At 38.9% G+C, this 22263-nt stretch overlaps 1 protein-coding gene across 2 annotated transcripts in view; it reads left to right on the plus strand.

The window, feature by feature from the left end:
- The window catches only part of LOC109920625 (ribose-phosphate pyrophosphokinase 2), a 34032-nt gene extending 13732 nt beyond the window's left edge, over positions 1 to 20300 (plus strand). For both annotated transcript variants that reach the window (XM_020520667.2, XM_048602574.1), the window contains exons 3-7: positions 5640 to 5738; positions 6997 to 7121; positions 7476 to 7649; positions 16556 to 16715; positions 16793 to 20300. In XM_020520667.2, the coding sequence (XP_020376256.1) occupies positions 5640 to 5738; positions 6997 to 7121; positions 7476 to 7649; positions 16556 to 16715; positions 16793 to 16885 (651 nt within the window). In that variant the 3' untranslated portion in view covers positions 16886 to 20300. The remainder of the gene's footprint in view (positions 1 to 5639; positions 5739 to 6996; positions 7122 to 7475; positions 7650 to 16555; positions 16716 to 16792) is intronic.
- Positions 20301 to 22263: the final 1963 nt, after the last annotated feature.

The raw sequence follows: 22263 nt of genomic DNA on the forward strand, positions 1-22263 counted from the left end.
TTGTTCATCCAGCTCTACACCTTGTTATCTCATATCTAGGCAGTTGTTTTTAAAAAGGTTGCGGGTTTCCACAACTATTGCTGTCTCAAGCAATGAGTTCTAGACCCCAGCCACCCTCTAGAAGAAAAACAGTTATTACTCCGGTTGTTACAGTTGCTACTATCCCTGTGATAGTTTCAGCAATCAGTTTAAATCTATGCCCCTTAGTCACTAACATCTATGTTAAGATAAATATGCCCATTCTGGGCCCCTCAGTCTTGCACACCACAAAACTCCCCTTAGGTTCCTTTGCTCCTATGAGGGCAACCCAATGTATCCAATCTTTCTTCGGTTGTATTTTCCCAGTCCAGACTACATCCTTCTGGTTCACATCTGCACTTTCTGTCATGTAATAACATCCTTTCTACGATGAGGTGATCAGAACTGTACACAGTACTCATGCTATAGCTGAACTAATAATGTATACAGTTCCTTCAAAATCTGTTTCCTGTTTCTGCATTCAGTGTATAGGTTAGGAATGGAAAAAAAGTCCACATGTTCTGAACCATTTTATCGATCTGCTCATCTGATTGTAGATGAGGTTACATTCCTGCCTAAACCCTTTCACCCCTTACCAAGAACCTCTTGTCTTCCTTAATCAAGTCATCTGTTAGTCTACTAAACTCCAGTGGATACAAGCCTAGACTTTTCAAACTTTTCTTCAAAAGATAACATGCCCCTTTCAAATATTAGTCAAGTAAACCTCTGAACTGCTTCCAACACAACTCCATTCTTCCTTAAATAAAGAATTCAAAAAATACAATACGACTGTACCCCCCAAATGTGGTCTCAGCAATGCCCTGTGATACTGGAGTATGACCATACTACGTGATTATCTTCATATTACAAAGATATTACTATCTTGGGTAGTCTGTGCTTTTCGTCTCAAACTTCGTTCTCCTTTTTAGTATATCTGGTCATTGCTCTTTTGTCAACGTGTTCCAGTTTGTTTTTATACTGCCAATATTAGAGTTACTATTTGCGCATTACCTGTTTTGCTTTTTTCAAAAAAAACTTTCTACAAGTTGGAAACAGTCTGTTCAGATAGATACAGATATACGTACCAGAGCACTGTTGGCTAATTTGCTAGACATGGTTTTCACATTCATTTTTATATAGCATCAGTTGCTGTCATTATATTTCTGACATTGGTCTGCTCCAATTGTTGACATAAGTGAACCAATATTTGCACGCCAGTCCTTTGATGTCTTGGATCCTGTTGTTCAAATGCACTTACACTATTTGATTGCATGGTAACCTGATGCACCTGTTCAGTGATAACTGCTTGTAGAGGTTGGAAGGATGAGAGCGATTGAGGATGTGAGTCTTTACTGGAAACCGGATTTGAAGTTCATGAATAGGAAAACTTTTTTTCTTTCAGAAGCAAGTTAGAAACTGTATAAAGTATGAAGGCTCTCCCTCACTCCTAGTGAGGAGACAATAATTAGCTTAACTCTACAGATGGACTCTGAAAGATTCTTTGAAGATCATCTCAATATTGAGAAATAGGTATAACATGAGTAATAGCCACTGGCTTTTGTGAGAAGTAAAAGACTGTTAGATCTAGACCTTCACCTCAGGAATCCTATGTTATAGACAACCGGACTGATGTGATTTTTTTTTTTCCTGCTGTTCTGCTGCTACATGAAATGAGTTTTGAAATTCACAATCTAGCTGTTACATATTCTGCTAATTGTCCGTTTTAAGGTCCACGGAAATATTTAGCAACATCTCTCCAACCACTTCATGCTTCACTGTGACCTTTAGCTTCAAAATCTTTGACCAGTTCTGTGTCTCTTCTAAGTCTGATGTGAAGTTTGCTTGCAGGACATTTGACTTCAGGTAAATTTCTAAGACAAGTATTTTCCTCTGTGTAGTTAGACCATATTTTAAAAAATAGTTGTCTACAAATTAGTGTTGGATCATTTGAGCTGTCAAAGTCAACATCCTCTATATTTGTGTCAAGATTACCCATTTTTGAGCAGAACTGTTTGGATGAAGCAAAATAGCTATTTGCTTGATTATGCATTAGTCAGTGAGGTGGTACTAATAAACTGTTTGATAGTAGTAATTTGTTTTGTCAAATCTTGGTGATATCCTCTTGACCCACACCTTTCCACCCCTGTCCATAAGGGGTAAATTGCTTTTAAACTTGAATGATATTTATTGAACTTACTGGAAACTGCACAGAAGTTAATTCTGCTCCAGTTCAAAACGAGCAGGCATGTTTTTAAAGTGAGATGAGAAGGATTTAAAACGGACCTGAGGGGCAACTTTTTCCACAACGTGTTTCATGTGTGGAATGAACTGGCAGAGGAAGTGATAGACGCAGGTACGGTTATGACATTTAACAGACATTTGGGGTAAGTATATGAATAGGAAACGTTTGGAGGAATGTAGGCCAAGTGCAGGTAAGTGGGACAAGTTTAACTTAGGAAACTTGGTCGGCCTGGACGAATTGGACCAAAGACTCTGTTTATAGTTCATCCTTAAAAGGATTTAAGAGTTACCCAACTAGCTGAGATTACTTCTATTTTACTGAGGTGTTTCATTGGATTTCAGGTCTGTCTGAAGCTGAAATTGCTCGATATGTTGCCAGCCATCTTAAAATCTCGTGGGTCTGTCTTGAAAAATAGATTTTAAATTTGTGTACTTTGTGTCTGTATTGGGCACAACGTTATTGGTGTGTGTATATAACATAAATGCTTAAATATATAGTTAGTAAATTTTTAATTAAGTAGCCAAAGTTTCAGAATTTATCACATGAGCCGATGGGTAGTGCCGCACTCTCAGTTGCAGTGGCACTTTTTAAACGAAGGGTCCATTTACAGATTGCAGACTAATTATCTTAGTTGTTTTTTGAGGTGATGCCATTTTAATATAAGTAGCAAAGATGTTCTTGTTTGGGTTGCTGGCTATTGATTTATGTCCTTAAAAATATTGTAAATCTAGAGTATGAATAATTAACCTGGTCGATATTTTAAAATCACCTACTACACTAATGCCTAATGCAAAAAACATTAATTATTGGTAATGACAATTTTATGCAGGTTAATCTTTGCATTGTGTTTATCTGTTACAATTGACATCAGAAAGTTAGTGTTTTGATTTATGCATTTCACTGTCAAACATTTTGACCTAAAATAATTTGAAGTGCACCATCATGGTTTAGCAGCAATCTCAAATAGTATTCTTTGCATCACAATAGGGTTGGTGTGTATTTTTTTTAAACTTTAGACAATCAGATTTCTCTTTTGCCTGATTTGCATGACTCATTGTGACAGCATGCGTGCATCTGTGGAATTCTTTACCTCGGAGGGCTGTCAAGACTGAGTCATAAGTATATTCAAGGCTGATATAGATCTTTAATTAGTGAGTGAATCGAGGGTTATAGGGAAAGGCAGGAAAGTGGAGTTGAGGATTATCCGATCAGACATGATCTCATTGCGTGGTGGAACAGAGTTGATGGACTGAATGGCCTACATCGCTGGTATCTTATGGACGTTTCTCCTAATTATGCAAGTAAATGTTAATAATCTGATAACTGCAATAATCTTTGGAACAAATTGTTCAAATATGTTAATGAATGATTGTCACTCGAGTGACACTGCTACGTCCAACTACCATTTTAAAATTTGCTTCCATGGTTTGCACTTTTACGAATTCAGCCAACCAGCATTTACCAGAGGCTCTCAACAGTTCTTGGGTTTTCTGAATAAAAAGATCTCATTTTTCAGTTAATTGAGTGGCTCAGATACCTAATTTTCTCCTGAAATAGAATAAAATGGCCCTTTTGACATCAAATACAACTGATCTGTTGTAATATTTAAAAAGAAAATTCAGCTCATTTAATAGCCATTGACAAGAAGCCTTTGTCTTATGCTTGTTGAAAAGACTAGGATATCCAAATGAGATGCAGGGTAAACTAATTTCACGTGTTTTTCAACAAATTGTCTGAGCTAAACATCAGGTTAGATATTGCTTCTATTTTCTTCAACTAAGTGGATTGTTTCCCTTGGTGAAACAAATAGAAGTTAACGCTTGATTCTCTTTGAGAATCAATGAGCTGCAGCACAAGGACTAATGTGTGAGAAGTACTTGAGGTCAATCTTTCTGGCTGCTTATTGCCATTTTTAAGCTTTACTCATGTTAACTGAATTGAGTCAAAATTAGCACAATTACACTATAGTGTTACATTTATTAAGTTTCAATTATAGTATTTTAATTAGGATTTCAAAATTCCAAAGTACATTTCTAAATCTGTACCATATTCAGTTCACTGAGCATGTTTGTTTCTTGTTAGCATGAGTCAAACAAGTGTTCCCACTTTTACACGCACTAGTCTTGCCTAGCAGTGGTCATGTCCAATGTTCTCCTGGTGTCATGAGAATTACTGCAAAGTTGAACTTGAGATTACTTAGACAGTTAAAGGCTTTATTCTGCACGTGACTGGTATGTTTGACCTCAAAATGACCAATACTAATAGTCAAAATTAGGCAACATTCCATTCCCCAATGCTATTGTGCCTTCATTTGGAATTAATTCAAATAATGCATGTTTCGCTCTCCCTCTGTCAAGTAGGTACATTGACAATGAGTTTGTGTTTTATATGGTATGTGATACGGGAATGTATCTTGATTAGGATTTTCTTGTTAGTTTTTGAGTTCTGTTCTTGTAGGGCTGTGCCTTATTTGAAACTGACTTGTCAAAAATGCAGATGCTTGGAGATATTAAAATTTATAATGAAAAAATTGCACAATAAACTTATGGTGCTTCAATTGAAAGTCTTGAGTTCCAGTTTCCCGTTTGTTACCAATCTGCTCTATATTTGCTTTCCAGTATAATGCAAAAGATTTTTCATGAGTTAGTCAAGTGAAGAAAATTAAAACATTCCAAGAATAATACTCTGTTAATAGCTAGTGAAACGAAGTTTCCACAGAATTGCAGCTTCAAATTGGTTGTCCGTATCTCAGCTTGCCAGTAAATGTTGATGACTGGAATTGGTTCTTTCTTCAGACCGTGAAACTTATTTTGTTTTTGAGTCTGGAAGAATGATAAATTGGACCATGGTGATAGTGACTCAGTTTGGGTTTTTAACCAGAAAGTAAGAGTCACCTGACCTGAAAGATCTGAGCCCTTGGCTACTACTGCAAAATGAGGACTATGTTAGCGTGCTGTATTTCGGAGTTAAACACTCAATCTGAGCGTTTCACTGCTGAGTTTACGACTTCAGTAATTTTCCTTAACCATTTCAGTTCAAGTAGTTGTGCCTTCATGCCTTCTCAATCAACATGGGTTGAACTGAAAATGTATTGACCTATTAGTGATGATGATTTGCATTGTTATAAAGTACTTTTAGGTTAGATATCATTGACGGAATGACTTGGACGAGTGCATTCATTACCTGGGGTAGGATAACACATTCCAGGAAACAGTGTCTCAGTAATTTGGATTTCCAGTGATTGGAATGTAACTCCAACTTGATTTATTACAGGAGAATTTACCAGTCCCTGAAGAATCCTGACAGATTGGAACATTATCTGGGCTGAAATCGTGCATTTGTGCTGTCGGAGATCTGACTCACATCTGTCTTCTTTTAGAGTCGCGCCCCAATTTCAGCTAAGCTTGTGGCCAACATGTTGTCAGTTGCTGGAGCAGATCATATCATCACCATGGATTTGCATGCCTCTCAGATACAGGTTAGTGTAAAACATGACATCATTTTAGTCAAGTAATAGCAACTAGGCTATCTGACCATGCCAAGATGCCTCTTATTGGGCAATATTTTTCTAGAGGTGTAACAATTTGCAGCATGTAGAGTCTTCTTGGCCACATGTCTGTTACTCAACTGCACAACTTATTTATTTAATGTAGTCAATTGAAAACAATGAGTTGTTCCCCGCAAAAAAGAAGTATCTCTGGCCTTAATCAAAGAAAACCGTATATTTAAGGGAGTCTTCCACAGATGTCACTGAGTGCTAAATCCACAGCCAGTGAGTTGGTGCAATTCGATTGGAGTATTCTGCAAATGATAGCTGAGCTTTATTAAGGTCTTATTTTAGTCTGGTACCTGGAGTAGCAGGAATTCGACCTTGAGTATTCCTCCATTGAGTATCTTGGCAGACCCACAAATCAACATGTGTGGCTAATGATCAGAGGCAAAAACAGTTTGTAAATGTAGATATAAATCCACTCTCCTTTTAAACAGGGAGAGCTGCAGATACTGTGCATAAAAAAGAATTAAGAGTCGTCCCTCGAGTGTTACTTGTAGTAAATGCCTGCCTCTGCACCCACTTTGACCTAAAATTTGTAGTGAACGTGATGGGAGGACAAAAAGATAAGGGACTGGACTGAATTGTTAAACTTTTACGTAATATCCCAACAGCAGCATATTGGTCAACATGAATTAGACGTTGTCTGTGTAGATGGCAAAATGAGTGATTTTATTTTCAACTGCAAATTCTGGTGATTTCATCAAGTTCTACATGTTTTGTGTTTTACATATTTAAAATGTTCAGTATTTTAAAGGTGACAATTCTGACTAAATAATTCATCAAAATAGATTTGCTGAAGTTGTAGAGTACAGGTAATTGGTTATATTTAATGTATCAATTGTATCTACTAATACATTTATTCTAACTAAATCATTCCAATGACATGAATGAAGAATTGCCATTTTATATCTACCTTGGATGAAATGCTTTCATTGATCAATTGGTTGACCTCCTATCTGTAGGAGCACTTAGAACAAATATAATTGTTACAATCTCAAATTTTTCAATGGATGTTTGTTAACATAATAAATGCTATTATTTGAAAAACAAAATCTAAAGATTCCGGGTGAAGGATTCAAAGCAAATTTAATCACCGAGTTTTTGGAGATACCATTGAAGCTAAGAGTACTGTACATTTTTAGCCTTTCTCCAAAAACTGATCACTTTAATTATCCTTGAATAGGGTTTCTTTGATATTCCTGTGGATAACTTGTATGCAGAGCCAGCAGTACTGCAGTGGATAAAGGAGAATATTCCAGAGTGGAGGAATTCAATAATTGTCTCTCCTGATGCTGGTGGAGCCAAAAGGTAACTACCTTTTGAGTCCAGTTATAAATATACAGTTTGCTTGGTCTGGTTGTGATATTAAGATAGAGTCAATACAACATGCCAGTGAAAGAAAAAATAGCATTTTAATTACTTTTTCATCGCTCATGTTTCACAGAAACGAGAGATGCCAAAAAGCAAATGCTAGAATAATTGTTGTATTGGGTACAGTCTTCAATTATAAATGCAAAAATAACTTTCCTGATTCACATCACATGCCTCACCATTTGATCTGTATAACGCTGCCATTATTTCAATTGGTAAACTGCTAAATTTTGCCTTGGGTTCCAGTTTGATTATTGATGTTATAATCACTTCTTTGTGGTTTTACTTTAGGGTAACATCAATTGCTGATAGGTTGAATGTTGAATTTGCACTGATCCATAAAGAGAGAAAGAAGGCAAATGAGGTAGATAGAATGGTGCTCGTTGGCGATGTTAAAGATCGAGTGGCCATTCTTGTGGATGACATGGCAGACACATGTGGGACAATATGTCATGCTGCTGACAAGTAAGTAAATACGAGCAAATAGTAAAAATAGTTCCCGGAAGATTATTTTTTCCAGTGAAGAATACTGGTGTTGCTGTGTACACAGGGCTGGGGGAGAAGGAACATTTGGAAAACCCAGGAAGCAGATGTGCCTTCTGTTTCCTTGAGTTGAAGCTTCATCAAGGGTTTAAAGTTGAGGCCAAATAAGGGTTTGACTGTCCTACATAATATTCTTGTTCAATTATTTTGTGATGTGGTCGTTTTTGAGGAGAGCACACTCACGATGGATATATTTACACAACTTACATTTCTGGTTTTTGAACGTGGGCTATTTTTAAAATATATTTTAGTAGTTAGCCAAGTTCATATGAACTAGTACAATTTTTTGGAATTGGCATGTTTCTTGATCTCCATTTATCTTTTAAAATTTTACTTTTGATACGCTGCTTAAAAGTTATTCCTCTTTGGATGGGTATAACACCGAGAATTCTTACCTTCAGTGTGAAAGGACAAGGGATGGGTCCCTAGGAATTCAAAGGTGGAAACAACTATTTGACCCATTCTTGAAGCATACAAGACTATAAATCCTGTCAAGTTTCTTGATCAACCTCCTGCATTTGTTTCACTGGACAAGTAGCTTCGAACTTCGCAGTTTAGCTTTCAGGATAGGGAACACAGTTTTTTTTTAAAAAAAGTCTCCATGAGAATTTTCAGAAGCTCTACCTTTTAGTTTTAAGGTGCTTCTCATTCTCTCTAACCCATTTATTAGATGATACAGCAAATAGTAACAATGCTGTCTGTATTTTGATCTGTTTGTGTTCCAAATTCTACATTCCTGACTATCCCCGATGGCGTTTGATTCCTTAACTAGAAATCATTTACCCCCATCTTAAAAATATTCGATGACCCCGCCTCTCCCACCTTCTGAGGCAGAGTTCTAAAGAGTCACAACCTGCTAAGCAAAAAACTTTCCTCTCTGCTGTACATGGGACACCACTAGTTTTATAAGTGTCCCTTGTTTGGATAGACCCACAAGAGGAATCCAGAATTCTAAATCTGGATCTTCTAAACTTCAATTATATCACTCCTCGTGTTTCTCAACTCCAGTGAAAGCAAGCCCAGCCTGACCAATATAGCCTTATTTGCACAACCTGCTCATTCCAGATATCAACTTAGTAGACCTCCTCCTCGCTCTGTACAATATTCAAGGTACGGCCTCACCGGTGCCTTGTGTAACTGAAGCATAACCTCTATAGTTAATGTTTAATTCCTCTTGTGATTAAGGATATCGTTCTATTAGCCTTTATAAACACTTGCTTTACCTGAAAACTAATGTTTTGTGACTCATGCTAGAACAACGAGATCTCTCTGTACTTCAGACTTTTGCAGTCATTGTCGATTTAAATTGTCCACTTTTATTTTTCCAAACTGAACAACTTCATATTTTCCCACATTAATGGTGTGAATTGCCTTGTCATTGTGTGTCCGGTTAAAGAGATTGCTATGTAAAATCAATATGTAGAGTTAAAAGGGTTTAATTGAAACTACACCAAACTTGTAATTTATGTTTAGGCAACATTAACCTTGACACATTTCTTGAATGCTTTTCTTCACTTGTTCTGATGAACACCTCTAATAAGGAATAGCTTTTCACAACCATGTTTCTTCTTCCCTGGAGAGCAGGCTGCTAATCCAAGAATGGTATTCTTTCTCCTGCACAACCCTGAATATTACTTTCAAAGTGTGTTCTACAAAGCAAATAGTCATTCTTGTCTTTTCCACCACCATATTCAATACTTTTATGTGGTCCTTGATCTGTTTCAAAGGAGACACAATTTTGCTTGCATTTCATTGGTGTGTGGTTTTGGATCTATTCTTAATGAGACCACTGCACCTATTATCAATTTACCTAATTGCCTAGTAGGAGAATTGATTAATTATTTAAAATACATAGTCTTCTCAGTCTCTCTCAAAATCCATTTTGAATGCCCCTGAAGAGAGATGAAGTATGGCACTTATGATTTCACTGCTGCTGCACACCTAATGAGATACTGACCTTGAAATGTTTAAGATAGGCATCTGCTGCACTGCCTGTGTACAATGTGAGATGGAAGGTTAATTTACCCATGATGGAATCCCCATGGTGCCAATGGAAATAAAACTGATGGATCAGGTTTCACCCTTTAAACTTTCACTGTAACAAAGTATCTAAAAACAGCATAATTCAAACATCGATTAACAGCTAAAGGATATAGAACATAGAACATGGAACAGTACAGCACAGTACAGGCCCTTCGGCCCACGATGTTGTGCCAAACTTTTGCCCTAATCCTAAGGTCCATCTAACCTCCACCCCTACCTTATACTATCATCCATATGCCTATCTAATAGCTTCTTAAATGCCCCTAATGAGGCCGACTCTACTGCCATCTCCGGCAATGCATTTCACGCCCCGACCACTCTCTGAGTAAAGAATCTACCTCTGACGTCTCCCCTATATCTACCTCCACTGACTTTAAAACTATGCTCCCTCGTAATAACTACCTCCACCCGAGGCAAAAGTCTCTGGCTGTCTGTCTATACCTCTGATCGTTTTGTACACCTCTATCAAGTCAACTCGCATCCTTCGTCGTTCTAAAGAGAAAAGCCCTAGCGCTCTCAACCTTTCCTCATAAGACCTTCCCTCCGTTCCAGGCAACATCCTGGTAAATCTCCTCTGCATCTTTTCCAACGCTTCCACATCTTTTCTGTAATGAGGCAACCAGAACCGGACACAATACTCCAGATGTGGCCGAACCAGGGTTTTGTATAGCTGGAACATAACTTCATGGCTCTTGAACTCAATCCCTCTATTAATGAAAGCTAACACACCATACGCCTTCTTACCAACTCTATCCACCTGGGTGGCAGCTTCCAGGGAACTGTGGACATGAACCCCAAGATCCCTCTGCTCCTCCACACTGCCAAGAATCTTTCCGTTAACCGTGTATTCTGCTTTTGAGTTTGTCCTTCCAAGATGAATCACCTCACACTTTTCAGGGTTAAACTCCATCTGCCACTTCTCAGCCCAGCTCTGCATCCTGTCAATGTCCCTTTGTAACCTAGAACAGCCCTCTGCACTGTCCACAACTCGACCCACCTTCGTATAGTCCGTGAGCTTACTAATCCACCCTTCCAGTCCTTCATCCAACTCATCTACAAAAATCACAAATAGAAGAGGACCCAGAACAGATCCTTGTGGTACACCACTCGTAACTGAGCACCATGTTTAAAATTTTCCATCCATGACCACCCTTTATCTTCTAAGGGTCAGCCAGTTCTGAATCGAATCTGCCATATTTCCCCCTATCCCATGCCTCCTTACCACCTTCATGAGCCTACCATGGGGAACCTTATCAAATGCTTTACCTAAATCCATGTATACCACATCCACTGCTCTACCTTCATCCACGTGTTTGGTCACCTCTTCAAAGAATTCAATAAGATTTGTGAGACATGATCTACCCCTCACAAATCCATGCTGACTATCATGAATCAAACTGCCTTTCCAACTGTTCATAAACCCTATCTCTCAGAGCCCTATCCAATAATTTGCCCGCCACTAATGTAAGACTAACTGGCCTGTAATTTCCGGGGTTATCCCTATTCCCTTTTTTGAACAAGGGAATGACGTTTGCCTCTCTCCAATCTTCTGGCACTATACCCATGGACAGTGAGGACGAAAAGATCATCGCCAAAGGCCCTGTGATCTCTTCCCTCGCTTCCCATAGAATCCTTGGATAAATCCCATCAGGCCCGGGGGACTTATCTATCTTCAACTTCCTCAAAATTCCTAGTACATCTTCCTTACTAACATAGACCTCCTCTAGCTCCCAGCTTGTTTCACACTGTTCTCCTCTACAACCCGGTCCCTCTCAGCTGTGAATACCGAAGAAAAATATTAATTAAGGACCTCTCCTATCTCTTTAGGCTCCGTGCACAAATTTCCTTTACAATCCTTGATCAGCCCTATCGTTTCTCTGGTCATTCTCTTATTCCTCACGTACGTGTAAAAAGCCTTGGAGTTTTCCTTGATCCTATCTGCCAAAGTTTTCTCATGCCCCCTATTTTAAACAATAAGATAAATATCACTTTAAATAGTCAATACAGCAACATTACAGCTGACATCGTTGCAGCCACTTGCATTGTTTGGGCAAAAATGTGCTAGCATGAGCAATCTCTGTTTTGAAATCCAATTTTGTTTTGTACGATCTATTCCTCCTTTCCATCAAATTGTTTCAGTCCTTGAACCATGTTCACCAGCAGCTGTATTTTATCCAAAATCCATGGACATGGTAGCACCAACAAAGTACACAGCAAAGAGCCCTCTCTTAACAGGGAAATGGCATCATTGATCACATGAGTTCCTAAATAGTTCCTCTTTAACTTTTTAGTTGGTCTGATGGAGTTCACTGCCGAGTCAGTTTTGTCACCGAGTCTTATCCAATTTCCAGTTTCTTTCCACCTGTGTGACACAAAGTAACATAGACTCTATAGTCAATGACCTGCTTCAATACAAGGACCAAATTAAAATCTCCCAAACATAAAAGCTGTTTATTAAGCGAGAACCTTGCTCATTTTCTCTCGTGAAATTTGTGTTCTAAACTGTCAAACAGTAACATAGCTGAAACCCAACCCAACTGCAGTTAGCTTTCTATTTATCCTTGCTTCTCAAGCTCTTCATCCCCATGGCTACCTTGGGTCACATGGGTGTTTGTAACCTAAAGATGTTATAATCAGGAAACTTACCTTTCAATGTACTTCCCAGTCTGCCCTGATCTTAAAGGACATATTGCACAGAAAGAAAATGCAGGCCTTCCCGAAAGCACCTATTGTGAAGTGAATAAATGTTACAGAAACCTGCATTTACCTGACAAGTAGTCTTATTTCATAATGGATCTCTAGAGTCTAAAAGTGCCATCGTGGATCCTAAACAGAAGGAAAAGGAGCAAGATCTTGATTCTGGATATGCTGAAAAATCGAATCATTTGTTTAAACAAAATTAAATGAGTAGAATTTAAAAAGAAACACAGGACCCAATGTCTTACGCTTTCCCATGGTGACTGTCCTGTGCAGACAACTTCCTGGGAACCATAATGGGAAGATTGTTTTATAGTCACTGGACTATTACTCCAGAGGCTGAGGCTAATGCTCTTAGCATGCAAGTTTAAATCACACTGGCAGCTTGTGGAATTTAAATTAATTTAACAAAGTCTGGAATTCAAAGCTTGTCTCAATTAAATTAATCTCTCTTAAGGAAAGATATTTGCCATCTTGACATGTCTGGCCTTCACATGACTCCAGAACTTTGAACTTCAAGCTACTCCATTCAAGGTCAATTAGGAATCATTGGCAAGATAATTTTGAAAGTGATGGCTATTTCTGAAAGAACTTTTTAAAATGATACTTTACTCAAATGGTATCTGGTAAACAATGTGCTGTGGGATTTTTATAGGGAAGTCATATTATAAAGTTCTGGGAAGAGGCAGTAGAGAAAATTCTGTACTGAATTTTATCTGGAACTTCCTAAATCTAGTTTACTCCGATGGGGACAACTCTTTGTTCCTGAAAAGTAATTATGTCACTACAGAACTACTTGCTTGCCAAACGGCATAAGCAGCAAGTGATAGACAGAGCCCAAATGATCCTAAAGCCATCAGATCTGACATGAGCTTTGCAGTCATCCCACATCTAGTCATGAATGTTTGTGGACAATTAAACAACTTGAGGAGGAGGCTTCATGAATATCCTCATCCTCAGTGATAGAAGAGTCAGACACATGAATGCAAAACATAAGTCTGAAGTATTCGCAGAAGTCTTCAGCCAGAGGTGCTGAGTGGATGATCCATCTCGGCTTCCTCCGGTGGTCCCCAGCATTACAGATGCTAGTCGTCGGCCAATTTGATCCACTCCACACGATATCAAGAAATAGTTGAAGGCACGGGATACTGCAAAGGCTATGGACCCTGACAACATTCTAGCAATAGTACTGAAGGCCTGTGCTGCAAAACTTGCCACTCCCCTAAGCCAAGCCGTTCCAGTACAGTTACAACACTGACATCTACTCAACAATGTGGATAATTGCCCAAGTATTTTACCGTATGTTTAAAAGAAAAGAATAAATCAAACCAGCCGATTACTATCCCATCAATCTACTCTCAATCATCAGTAAAGTGATTGAAGGTGTCATCAACAGTGGTGTCAAGTGACATCCAGTTTGGGTTCCATCAAGACCACTCAGCTCCTGACCTTATGACCTCCTGACCTTGGTTCAAACATGGACAAAAATGCTGAACTGAGGAGTTAAGATGAGAGTGACAGCTGTCGATGTCAATGCTGCATTAATCTGAATGTGGCATCAAGGGGACACCCATTGATTCCAACTTTGCTAGGGAAAGGGGACAAATTCTCTGCTGGCTTGAGTCGTACCTGGCACATAGGAAGATGGTTGTGGTGGCTAGAGTTCAGTCATCTCTGCAGGAGTTCCTCAGGCTAGTGTCCTAGGCCCAACCATCTTCAGCTACTTCCCTGCATCGTAAGTCAGCGTGGGGACATTCACTGATTTGCACTATTTGATCCTTGAGATACTGAAGCAGTCCATGTTCAAATGCAACATCATCTGGACAATATCCCGGCTTGGGCCGACACCATGGCCAGTAACATTCATCCCACAAATGCCAGCCAATGACCATTTCCAGTATTCTAACGAACACCCCTGGACGTTTAATGGTGTTACCATCACTGAATACCCCTACCTGCCCAATCAACATTTGAGGGCTACACTACCACTGACCACAAATTCAACTAGACTTGCCACACTAGTCAGAGGCTAGAAATCTTCTGGCGAATAATTCATCTTCTGGCTCCCCATAGTCTTTCCACCATCTACAAGGCAAAAGTCAGGAGTATGATGGAATATTCCCCACTAGCCTGATAAGTGCAGCTCCAACAACACTTGAAACTTGACCCTATCCCCGAAAAAGCCAGTTTGATTGGCACTACATCCACAAGCATCCTTAATAGCAGCAGTGTACTATAAGATGCACTGCAGAAATTCAAAGATTGTTAGACAACACCTTCCAAACCCATAACCACTTCCATCTAGAAAGACAAGGGCAGCAGATATATAGGAACTGCAAGTTCCGCTCCAAGCTACTCACCATCCTGACTTGGAAATATCACTCTTCTTTCACCGTCACTGGGTCAAAATCTTGGAATTCTCTCCTTAACGGCATTGTCAGTCAACTTGCAGCACGTGGAGTGCAGCAGTTCAAGAAGGCAGCTCACTACCACGTTCTCAAGGGCCACTAGTGACTGGCAATAAATGCTAGCCACCCAGCGATGCCTATGTCCAAAGAGTGAATAAAATAAATTATATTCATGTTAAATTGGTCATTCCTGCTTTTATGGGTGAGGTATGGGCTGCTGTTGAAAACTTGAGCTGTCCAAAATGGTTATACTAATACAGATACTGAAATTGTATTTAAACAGAAGAATAGCGTTCCGGCTTGTCACTTCAGAAAATCCAGAGTTCTCATTCATAAGAGAATGATAGTTTGATCAAATGCCACTTTAAAAGGCGAAACTCCTGCATAAGTGGAATTTGAATATTATTTGTATTGTTATCAATAATTTTAGACTCCAGCTTCACTCATGGTTTGAATTTACTAAGATACTCTAACAGATTGCTTCTTGTGATTAGCTCATGGGTGACTTTTTTATTTTCTCTGACATGCCAGTCTGGAAAAACGAGGAGCAGGAGTAGGCCTTTTAGCCCTTTTGTGTTTGCTCTGCCATTCAATAGGATCATGACTGATCCTCTTTCTCAATGTCATATTCCCACCTACCCATGCCCCTTTATCTATCTTTTTCTTGAGTATATGCAGTGATTTGGCCTTGACAGCTTCTGTGGTAGAGAATTCCACAGGTTCAGTACTCTGTCAAAAAAAAATTCCTCATCCAAATCCTAAATAGTCTGCCCTGTATCCTGAGACTCCATCCCCTGGTTCTACATTTCCCAACTGCGGAAAATAGCCTCCCTGCATCTCTTCTGTGCAGCCCTGTTAGAATTTTATATATTTCAATCAGGTCCCCTCTCCTGCTTCTAAAACTCTAGTAAATACAGGCCCAGTTGAACCTATCTGTTCTCATAGAGCAGTTTTGCCATCCTGGATATCAATGTAGTGACCCTCTACTGCAGTGCTTCTACAGTAAGTATATCATTTCTTAAATAGGGGGACTAAAACTGCTTTCAGTACTCCTGATGTGGTCTCACTAAGGCCTTGTGTAAAGGCAATAAGACAGCCCTACTATTGAACACATTCTGTTGGACCGAAGGCAAATGATATATTGGCCTATCTACTTGAATTGACTGGTGTCCAAAACCACTCAGATCCCTGTGTACTTTGCACTTCGCACTTCCCAATATATCACCACTTAAATAATACCCTTCCTTTCTGTTTTTCACATCCAAGTGTAGAGCTTCACATTTAGCCACATTGCATCTGCCGTTTGTCTGTCCACTCACTCAACTTGTCTAAATCACTTTGAAACATCCTTGCTGCCTCCTCTCAATTCTCAATTGTGCTCAGTCTTGTGACATCAACACACTTAAATTTTGCATTTGGCTCGATCCAAGTTGTTTATATATCAGAATAGAAGCATTGATGGTTCTGGTAATGAAAGTGGAAATATAAATCATCTACCTTGTTGATCACTGCCTCAAAGCAAGTGCACTATTGTTTGTAAACAGTGTGTCTTGATTTCTGGTAACAAACCCACAAAATGTTAAACCTTATGGACGTTAATTTTTTGTTTAAATATCTTTGCAATACTTTATATTGTATTGTTCCTGTAGATTTTAGTCTCCTTTGTGTTTTGTTCTTCAGGTTGCTGTGTGCTGGTGCTACCAAAGTTTATGCTATCCTTACTCACGGTATCTTCTCTGGCCCTGCCATTAGTCGAATAAATAATGCTGCATTTGAAGCTATTGTTGTTACAAACACCATTCCACAAGAAGAAAAAATGAAAATTTGCTCAAAAGTTCGGGTAAGATTGATCTTTGGATTTAATTTGAAAGAATGTATTGAATACAAAACCACTTAGTCTGGTTTCTTTCCTTTCAGGTGATTGATATATCGATGATCCTTGCTGAGGCAATACGCAGGACCCACAATGGAGAATCTGTGTCATATCTTTTCAGCCATGTTCCCCTGTAAGGTGACGAGACTTCAGATCTACTGAGTAGTTCTGGTCTGAAAGTTGCTCTGTTTGCATATCTGAGGAACCCATCATTTACGTACTGGAATACTGCACACCCAATAAGAAAGGGCCCACTGCTGTATCAAACTGGAAGTTACATCCATATTTGCAAGTTGAAAACATAAAAACATAACTATTTCAAATGTCACGGACTGGATTTTATTTCTCTCAATGCACAGTGGAAGGATGGCCGATCTGTTTTTTGTACTTTTGAAAATATAATCTTTCATGAAGTGAATTTCTATGAAATCTCAAACTTGTTAATGGCTATGTGGCTTCCTTATACCAGTGCACAAGTCTGTTAAATATTTGTGGCTATGTGCTGATATTGTTTATTTTATGAGGAAACAAATTTTTGAGGTGCAACCATAGTAATAATTGCCAACAGACATTCCATAAGATATTAAAACTGATTTGAACTTTCAGACATGGTCAAATATTTGCATTCCGCAGCAAGAGCGAAACTGGCCAATGAACTTTTTAGTTGGTTAATAAGTGAATTCCACTACCAATATAATTTTGAAGTCTAAATACAGATCTTGCAGCCAAATTGCAGTGTGTCAAGTGGTTTAAATAAAATATCTCTGCAGAAACAGTAGCTCTTCAATAATGTGCTGTCTTTGTCCAGAATGCAGATGTGCAGAAGCTCATAACAATATAAGAAACGCATTCTTTAGTGCTGCAGCTTCATAGAGAGCAAAGCACAAGTCCAGCCTCTTCCCGTTTGCAATTGCTAACGTACAGCTGCTTCTGATAAACAGGGTGTTGATTTTAAAGAGCATTAGTCCCTTTAGAGAATAGGCAGCTTCTGAGCTCTTGTTTGAATTTTGCACATGGCCTTTTTTATCTTGGTGAGCAACCTCTTTCAAAAACTATTCAAATACATGATTTGGGATGACTCAAAATAAAGTTGAAGCTCTTTGTTTCACTGTATGTGCTAATTAACAATACCGCAGTGCTGTGGGTCCAGATGTCAGAGGAAAAGGTTTTCTGACAAATGCAAAGCTGTTTTGTTTTAAGTGTGGGGTAAGGGATATCTATGCAGCGAATGTGCAAGGCACTTTTGTCCTTTGTTGGCTTCCTCACCTCATTAAAGTAATAATGTACAATTCTGAATTCAACTCTTATTTTGTCTTTAACCTTGCAATGTCTACACAAGGTAAAATGCTTCAGACGACCATACCAGCAGATCACCTTTTGGTACTGTGTATGTTGGCTGGGGGTTTACATTCAAAAATATGTTACACTGCTAAAGTTCTGTGGAACTTTGTGATCCCTTCAAGGTCTCAAGATGTAACTGTTTTGTTCCTTGTTAGTGGCTATTTGCTCTTAGCAAATACTCAACTCCAGCAAAAATCAAACCAGCTTGCAAATTTTTATTTTTATGCTATGTAATTTATTAAGTTAGCTGAATAAGCGAAATTTTTGTAAAGCATGTTGGAATTGTTTGCTGTTCAAATTCAAATTATCATCACTATTTTGTGGGGATTCTAAATTGTCCTTGATAATTGTCTGTTTACGCATGTACTCCTGTTTTATGTTGCTATTTGCAGAATACAGAGGCAAAAGACAAAGGATGGTCTAAGCAGTTGGGCAAATGTGACATGACTCAATATTTGCCTCTGGCTTTTTTGTGACAGTGGGACAGGACTGATGGAGAGATGGCAAACCACTTAAGTTTTAGTAATCATAGTTTCTAGACATGCTCGTGATAAGTTTGAGCTGTGGCAGGAGAAATCTTGAGGTACAAACACTTTGGGAGGGAGATGAATTGAGAATGGGAAGTGAGGCTGGAAATGGAAGTACTAGAAAAAAAATTGGGAGAAATAGATGACATTCTAATATTTAAGGCCAATGGAAATACCTAGTGAGGTTTAGGAACAGTAGCTGCATTGTCAACGTGGAGCATTTGAAAGGAGGTAAAAGTATAAGATATAGGAACAGAAGTAGGCCATTCAGCCCATCAAGTCTGTTCTGCCATTCAATATTTTCAATAAAATCATATCTGATCATCCTCAAATCCACTTTCCTGCCTCTTCCCTATAACCCTTGATTTCCTTACTGATTAAAAATCTATCTCTGCCTTGAATACTCTTAGCAAGCAGTCCAGTCTCAACAGTCCTCTGTGGTAAAGAATTCTACAGATTCACTACCCTCAGAAGAAACTGCTGCTCATCTGTCTCAATTGTGACCATAAATCACCCTTTCTCCACCCGTCCCTGCTCCTGGACTCTTTTTCATGTTGAAGTAACTTGTCAGCATTTATCCTGTCAATTTCCCCTAAGGATCTATCATTTCATTACAGTCTCCTCTCATTCTTCTACATTCCAGTGTGTACAAGCCCAATCTGCTTAATCTCTCCTTATAAAGTTCCTCAATATGAGATCAATGTAGTGAACTTTTTCGATTTTGATTTATTACAGTCACGTACTGAGATACAGTGAAAAGTGTCTTCATGTATAGCAGGGCAATCAAACAATGCAGAATGTAGTGTTGAGGTGCATGGGTGTAGCATTATTAGGAGAAATATTCTATGATTTGGGAGCCCTGTCATGTAAATACTGTGGGTGGGGTTGTGAGGAGAAATGTGGAGTGTAGTAGTAGTCGAGGTCAGTTTTGGGAAGGTGATTTAAAGAATTTAGGAGGGTTGTTTAGAATGAGGTGGGCTGCTTAGGTAATAGGAATGAAGGTGCCTGCTTTTTTTTTTGGGGGAGTGGGTAGTAGAAAATTGAGTCTTTATGGGTAATCCTATCCCCACCAATGATAATTCCAGTACGTGAGCTCTAAAGGTTAAGTGTTGATATCTCTGACAACTTCAGATTATATATTGCCACTTGGCAATTTCAACATAAACTAGCTATGCACTAATTTAAATGCCACTATTTTTTTACTGCTCCTGACTTGAGAGTTATGAAAAATGTTTGCCGGAACCTGCTACTACTCGGGGAGGTGGCGGGGGGAAGAAGCTATACAGTCACTTCCCTGATCACCGGTCAGCAAGTGGTTTATTAAAATACTTTAATTACAATTTCAGCCAGGGATTTGATCATTTTCATCCTGGACACATGGCAAACTGTGTTAGAACAGTACAGATAATGTAGTGGCAACTGGAACAATTCAATCAAGGCTATATAGCTTTTGTGTGCCTGGCATAATTAAGTGTAAAAAGAGATAACCAATTATACTTCAAACAGGGCATGCATTTTTGCACAAGCTTTTTGATAGAGCTAGATAGGAGTGTTAAAGATGGATGTAACTCACTGTGGACAAATCTTAGCATTTTGAAAGCTACATGATGGATGAAGCTTTGTGAATTCACTGTATGATGCCATTCCAGGATATTAAAGTTGCAGAATATTGCTATGAACCAAATACTGGACTTTTAAAAATGTTTTTATTTGATCTAGCAACTAAAGAAGTTGCACATACATAGTTCCCTTTGCATCCTCTGAGGATCCAATGTGCTTTGCAGCTAATGAATTATTTATAACATACAAACAATGGTTTGTAGGCAACATCCAAGATTGCACAAGTAAGCAAGAAAATGAAATCACCTAATAGACTGTTGTTTGATAATAGATTAATATTAAGCCTGGTAGATTTCTTCAAACAGTTGAATGGGATGTATTCAGAGCAAACAGGACTTTACATGAAAAATATCATATTGACATCTGGGAGGTGTTAAAAGAACAAAAAGATCTAGGGGTACAGGTTCATAGCTCCTTGAAAGTGGAGTCACAGGGTGGTGAAGGTGGCTTGCAGCATGCAAGCTTTCATCGGCTAGAGCATTGAGTATAGGAGTTGGGTTGTTTTGTTGCAGTTGTACGTTTGGAGTACTGCATGCAGTTTCTGGCTGCCTTGCTACAGATGGGATATTATTAAATTAGAAAGAGTGCAGAAAAGATTTACTCGGATGCTACCTGAACTGGAAGGCTTGAGTTATAAAGAGATATTGGATAAGCTGGGACTTTTTTCCTGGAGCACAGGAGACTGAGAGGTCACCCTTTTATAGATGTCTATAATGAGAGGCATTGATATGGTAGGTAGCCAACAGCTTTTCCCCATGGTAGGGGAGTCTAAACCTAGAGGGCATAGGTTTAAGGTGAGAGGGGAGAGATGCAAAAGGGTCTAGAGGTGAGTGTCTGGAACGGGATGCTCGAGGTCATGGTGGCAGCGAGTACAATTTCATCATTGAAGAAACATTATGGAGGTACATGGATGGGATAGGTATGGAGCGATATTGACCAAACACAAGCAAATGGGACTTAGTTTATGAAAACTGGGCAGCATAGGCAAGTTAGGCTGAAGGGCCCATATCTATGCTGTAGACCTCTGACTCTATGTCATCAACATACCTTAAAGCACTTGCCGGGATCTGTATAGAGGATTTCATGAGATCTGTGAAAATTAACCAGATAATGTGCAAAATAGAATCATGCTGTGCTAAATAGACAAATAAGGATCTGAATTGGGACAAGAGATGCCTAAACTACCTTTTAATCACTGGGTGAAGTCAACTGAGAGTCAATCAGAGCCATATATACATGTTCACAGAGATTTTGGTTGAATTGGTTGGGATCAGCCATGTTACATGATAGCAGCAGTAACATTGATGTTTAGAAAAAGACACTGAGGAAAGGGATTGAAGTGGGACAAGGAGATTAAACTTGCATACATAAGACAAAGAACTGTGGATGCTGGAAATCTTTTAAAAAGACAAATTGCCAGAGAAACACAACAACATGTCTGGCTACATCTGTGGAGAGAATAAAAGCAATTCTGAAGGAGGATCACTGGACTCGAAATGTTAACTCTTCTCTCCACAGAAGTTGCCAGACCTCCTGAGTTTCTCCAGCAATTTGTCTTTTTATAAGATTTCCAGCATCCAGGTTTTTTTTGTTTGAAATATGTAAGTTTATCTCCTTGCCCCGCTTCAATCCCTTTCCTCAGAGTGTCTTTGCCCAGCTCAATTCTAAGTACTGTAGAACAATTAAATATTTATCTTCTGTAAAATTGCACAACTCATTTCAATAGTGTAACTTTTATTTTGCAGAAAAACATACTTAAGGAGATATCTGCTTTGATTTATAACAAGGAAAGGGGGGCCTCCAGCAATTACTGATGGGGTATTTTTGTAGCAAGATTTAGAGTAAGATCCTGCCTTCTGATTTAAGGAATCTGGGTGATGGCACATTTATTGCTCAGCTTCAGTTACCCTGAGAGATTGGTGGCATTGAATTGTTTGCAGTTCAGCTTTACAAAACGTTGCTCCCATCAATGAAGGAATGGCAAGTCGGGATGATGTGTGACTTGCAGCTCATGGAGTTCCCACGAT

The sequence above is a fragment of the Rhincodon typus genome, chromosome 11 (assembly GCF_021869965.1).
Source record: "Rhincodon typus isolate 14 chromosome 11, sRhiTyp1.1, whole genome shotgun sequence".
Classification (NCBI taxonomy): Eukaryota; Metazoa; Chordata; class Chondrichthyes; order Orectolobiformes; family Rhincodontidae; genus Rhincodon; species Rhincodon typus.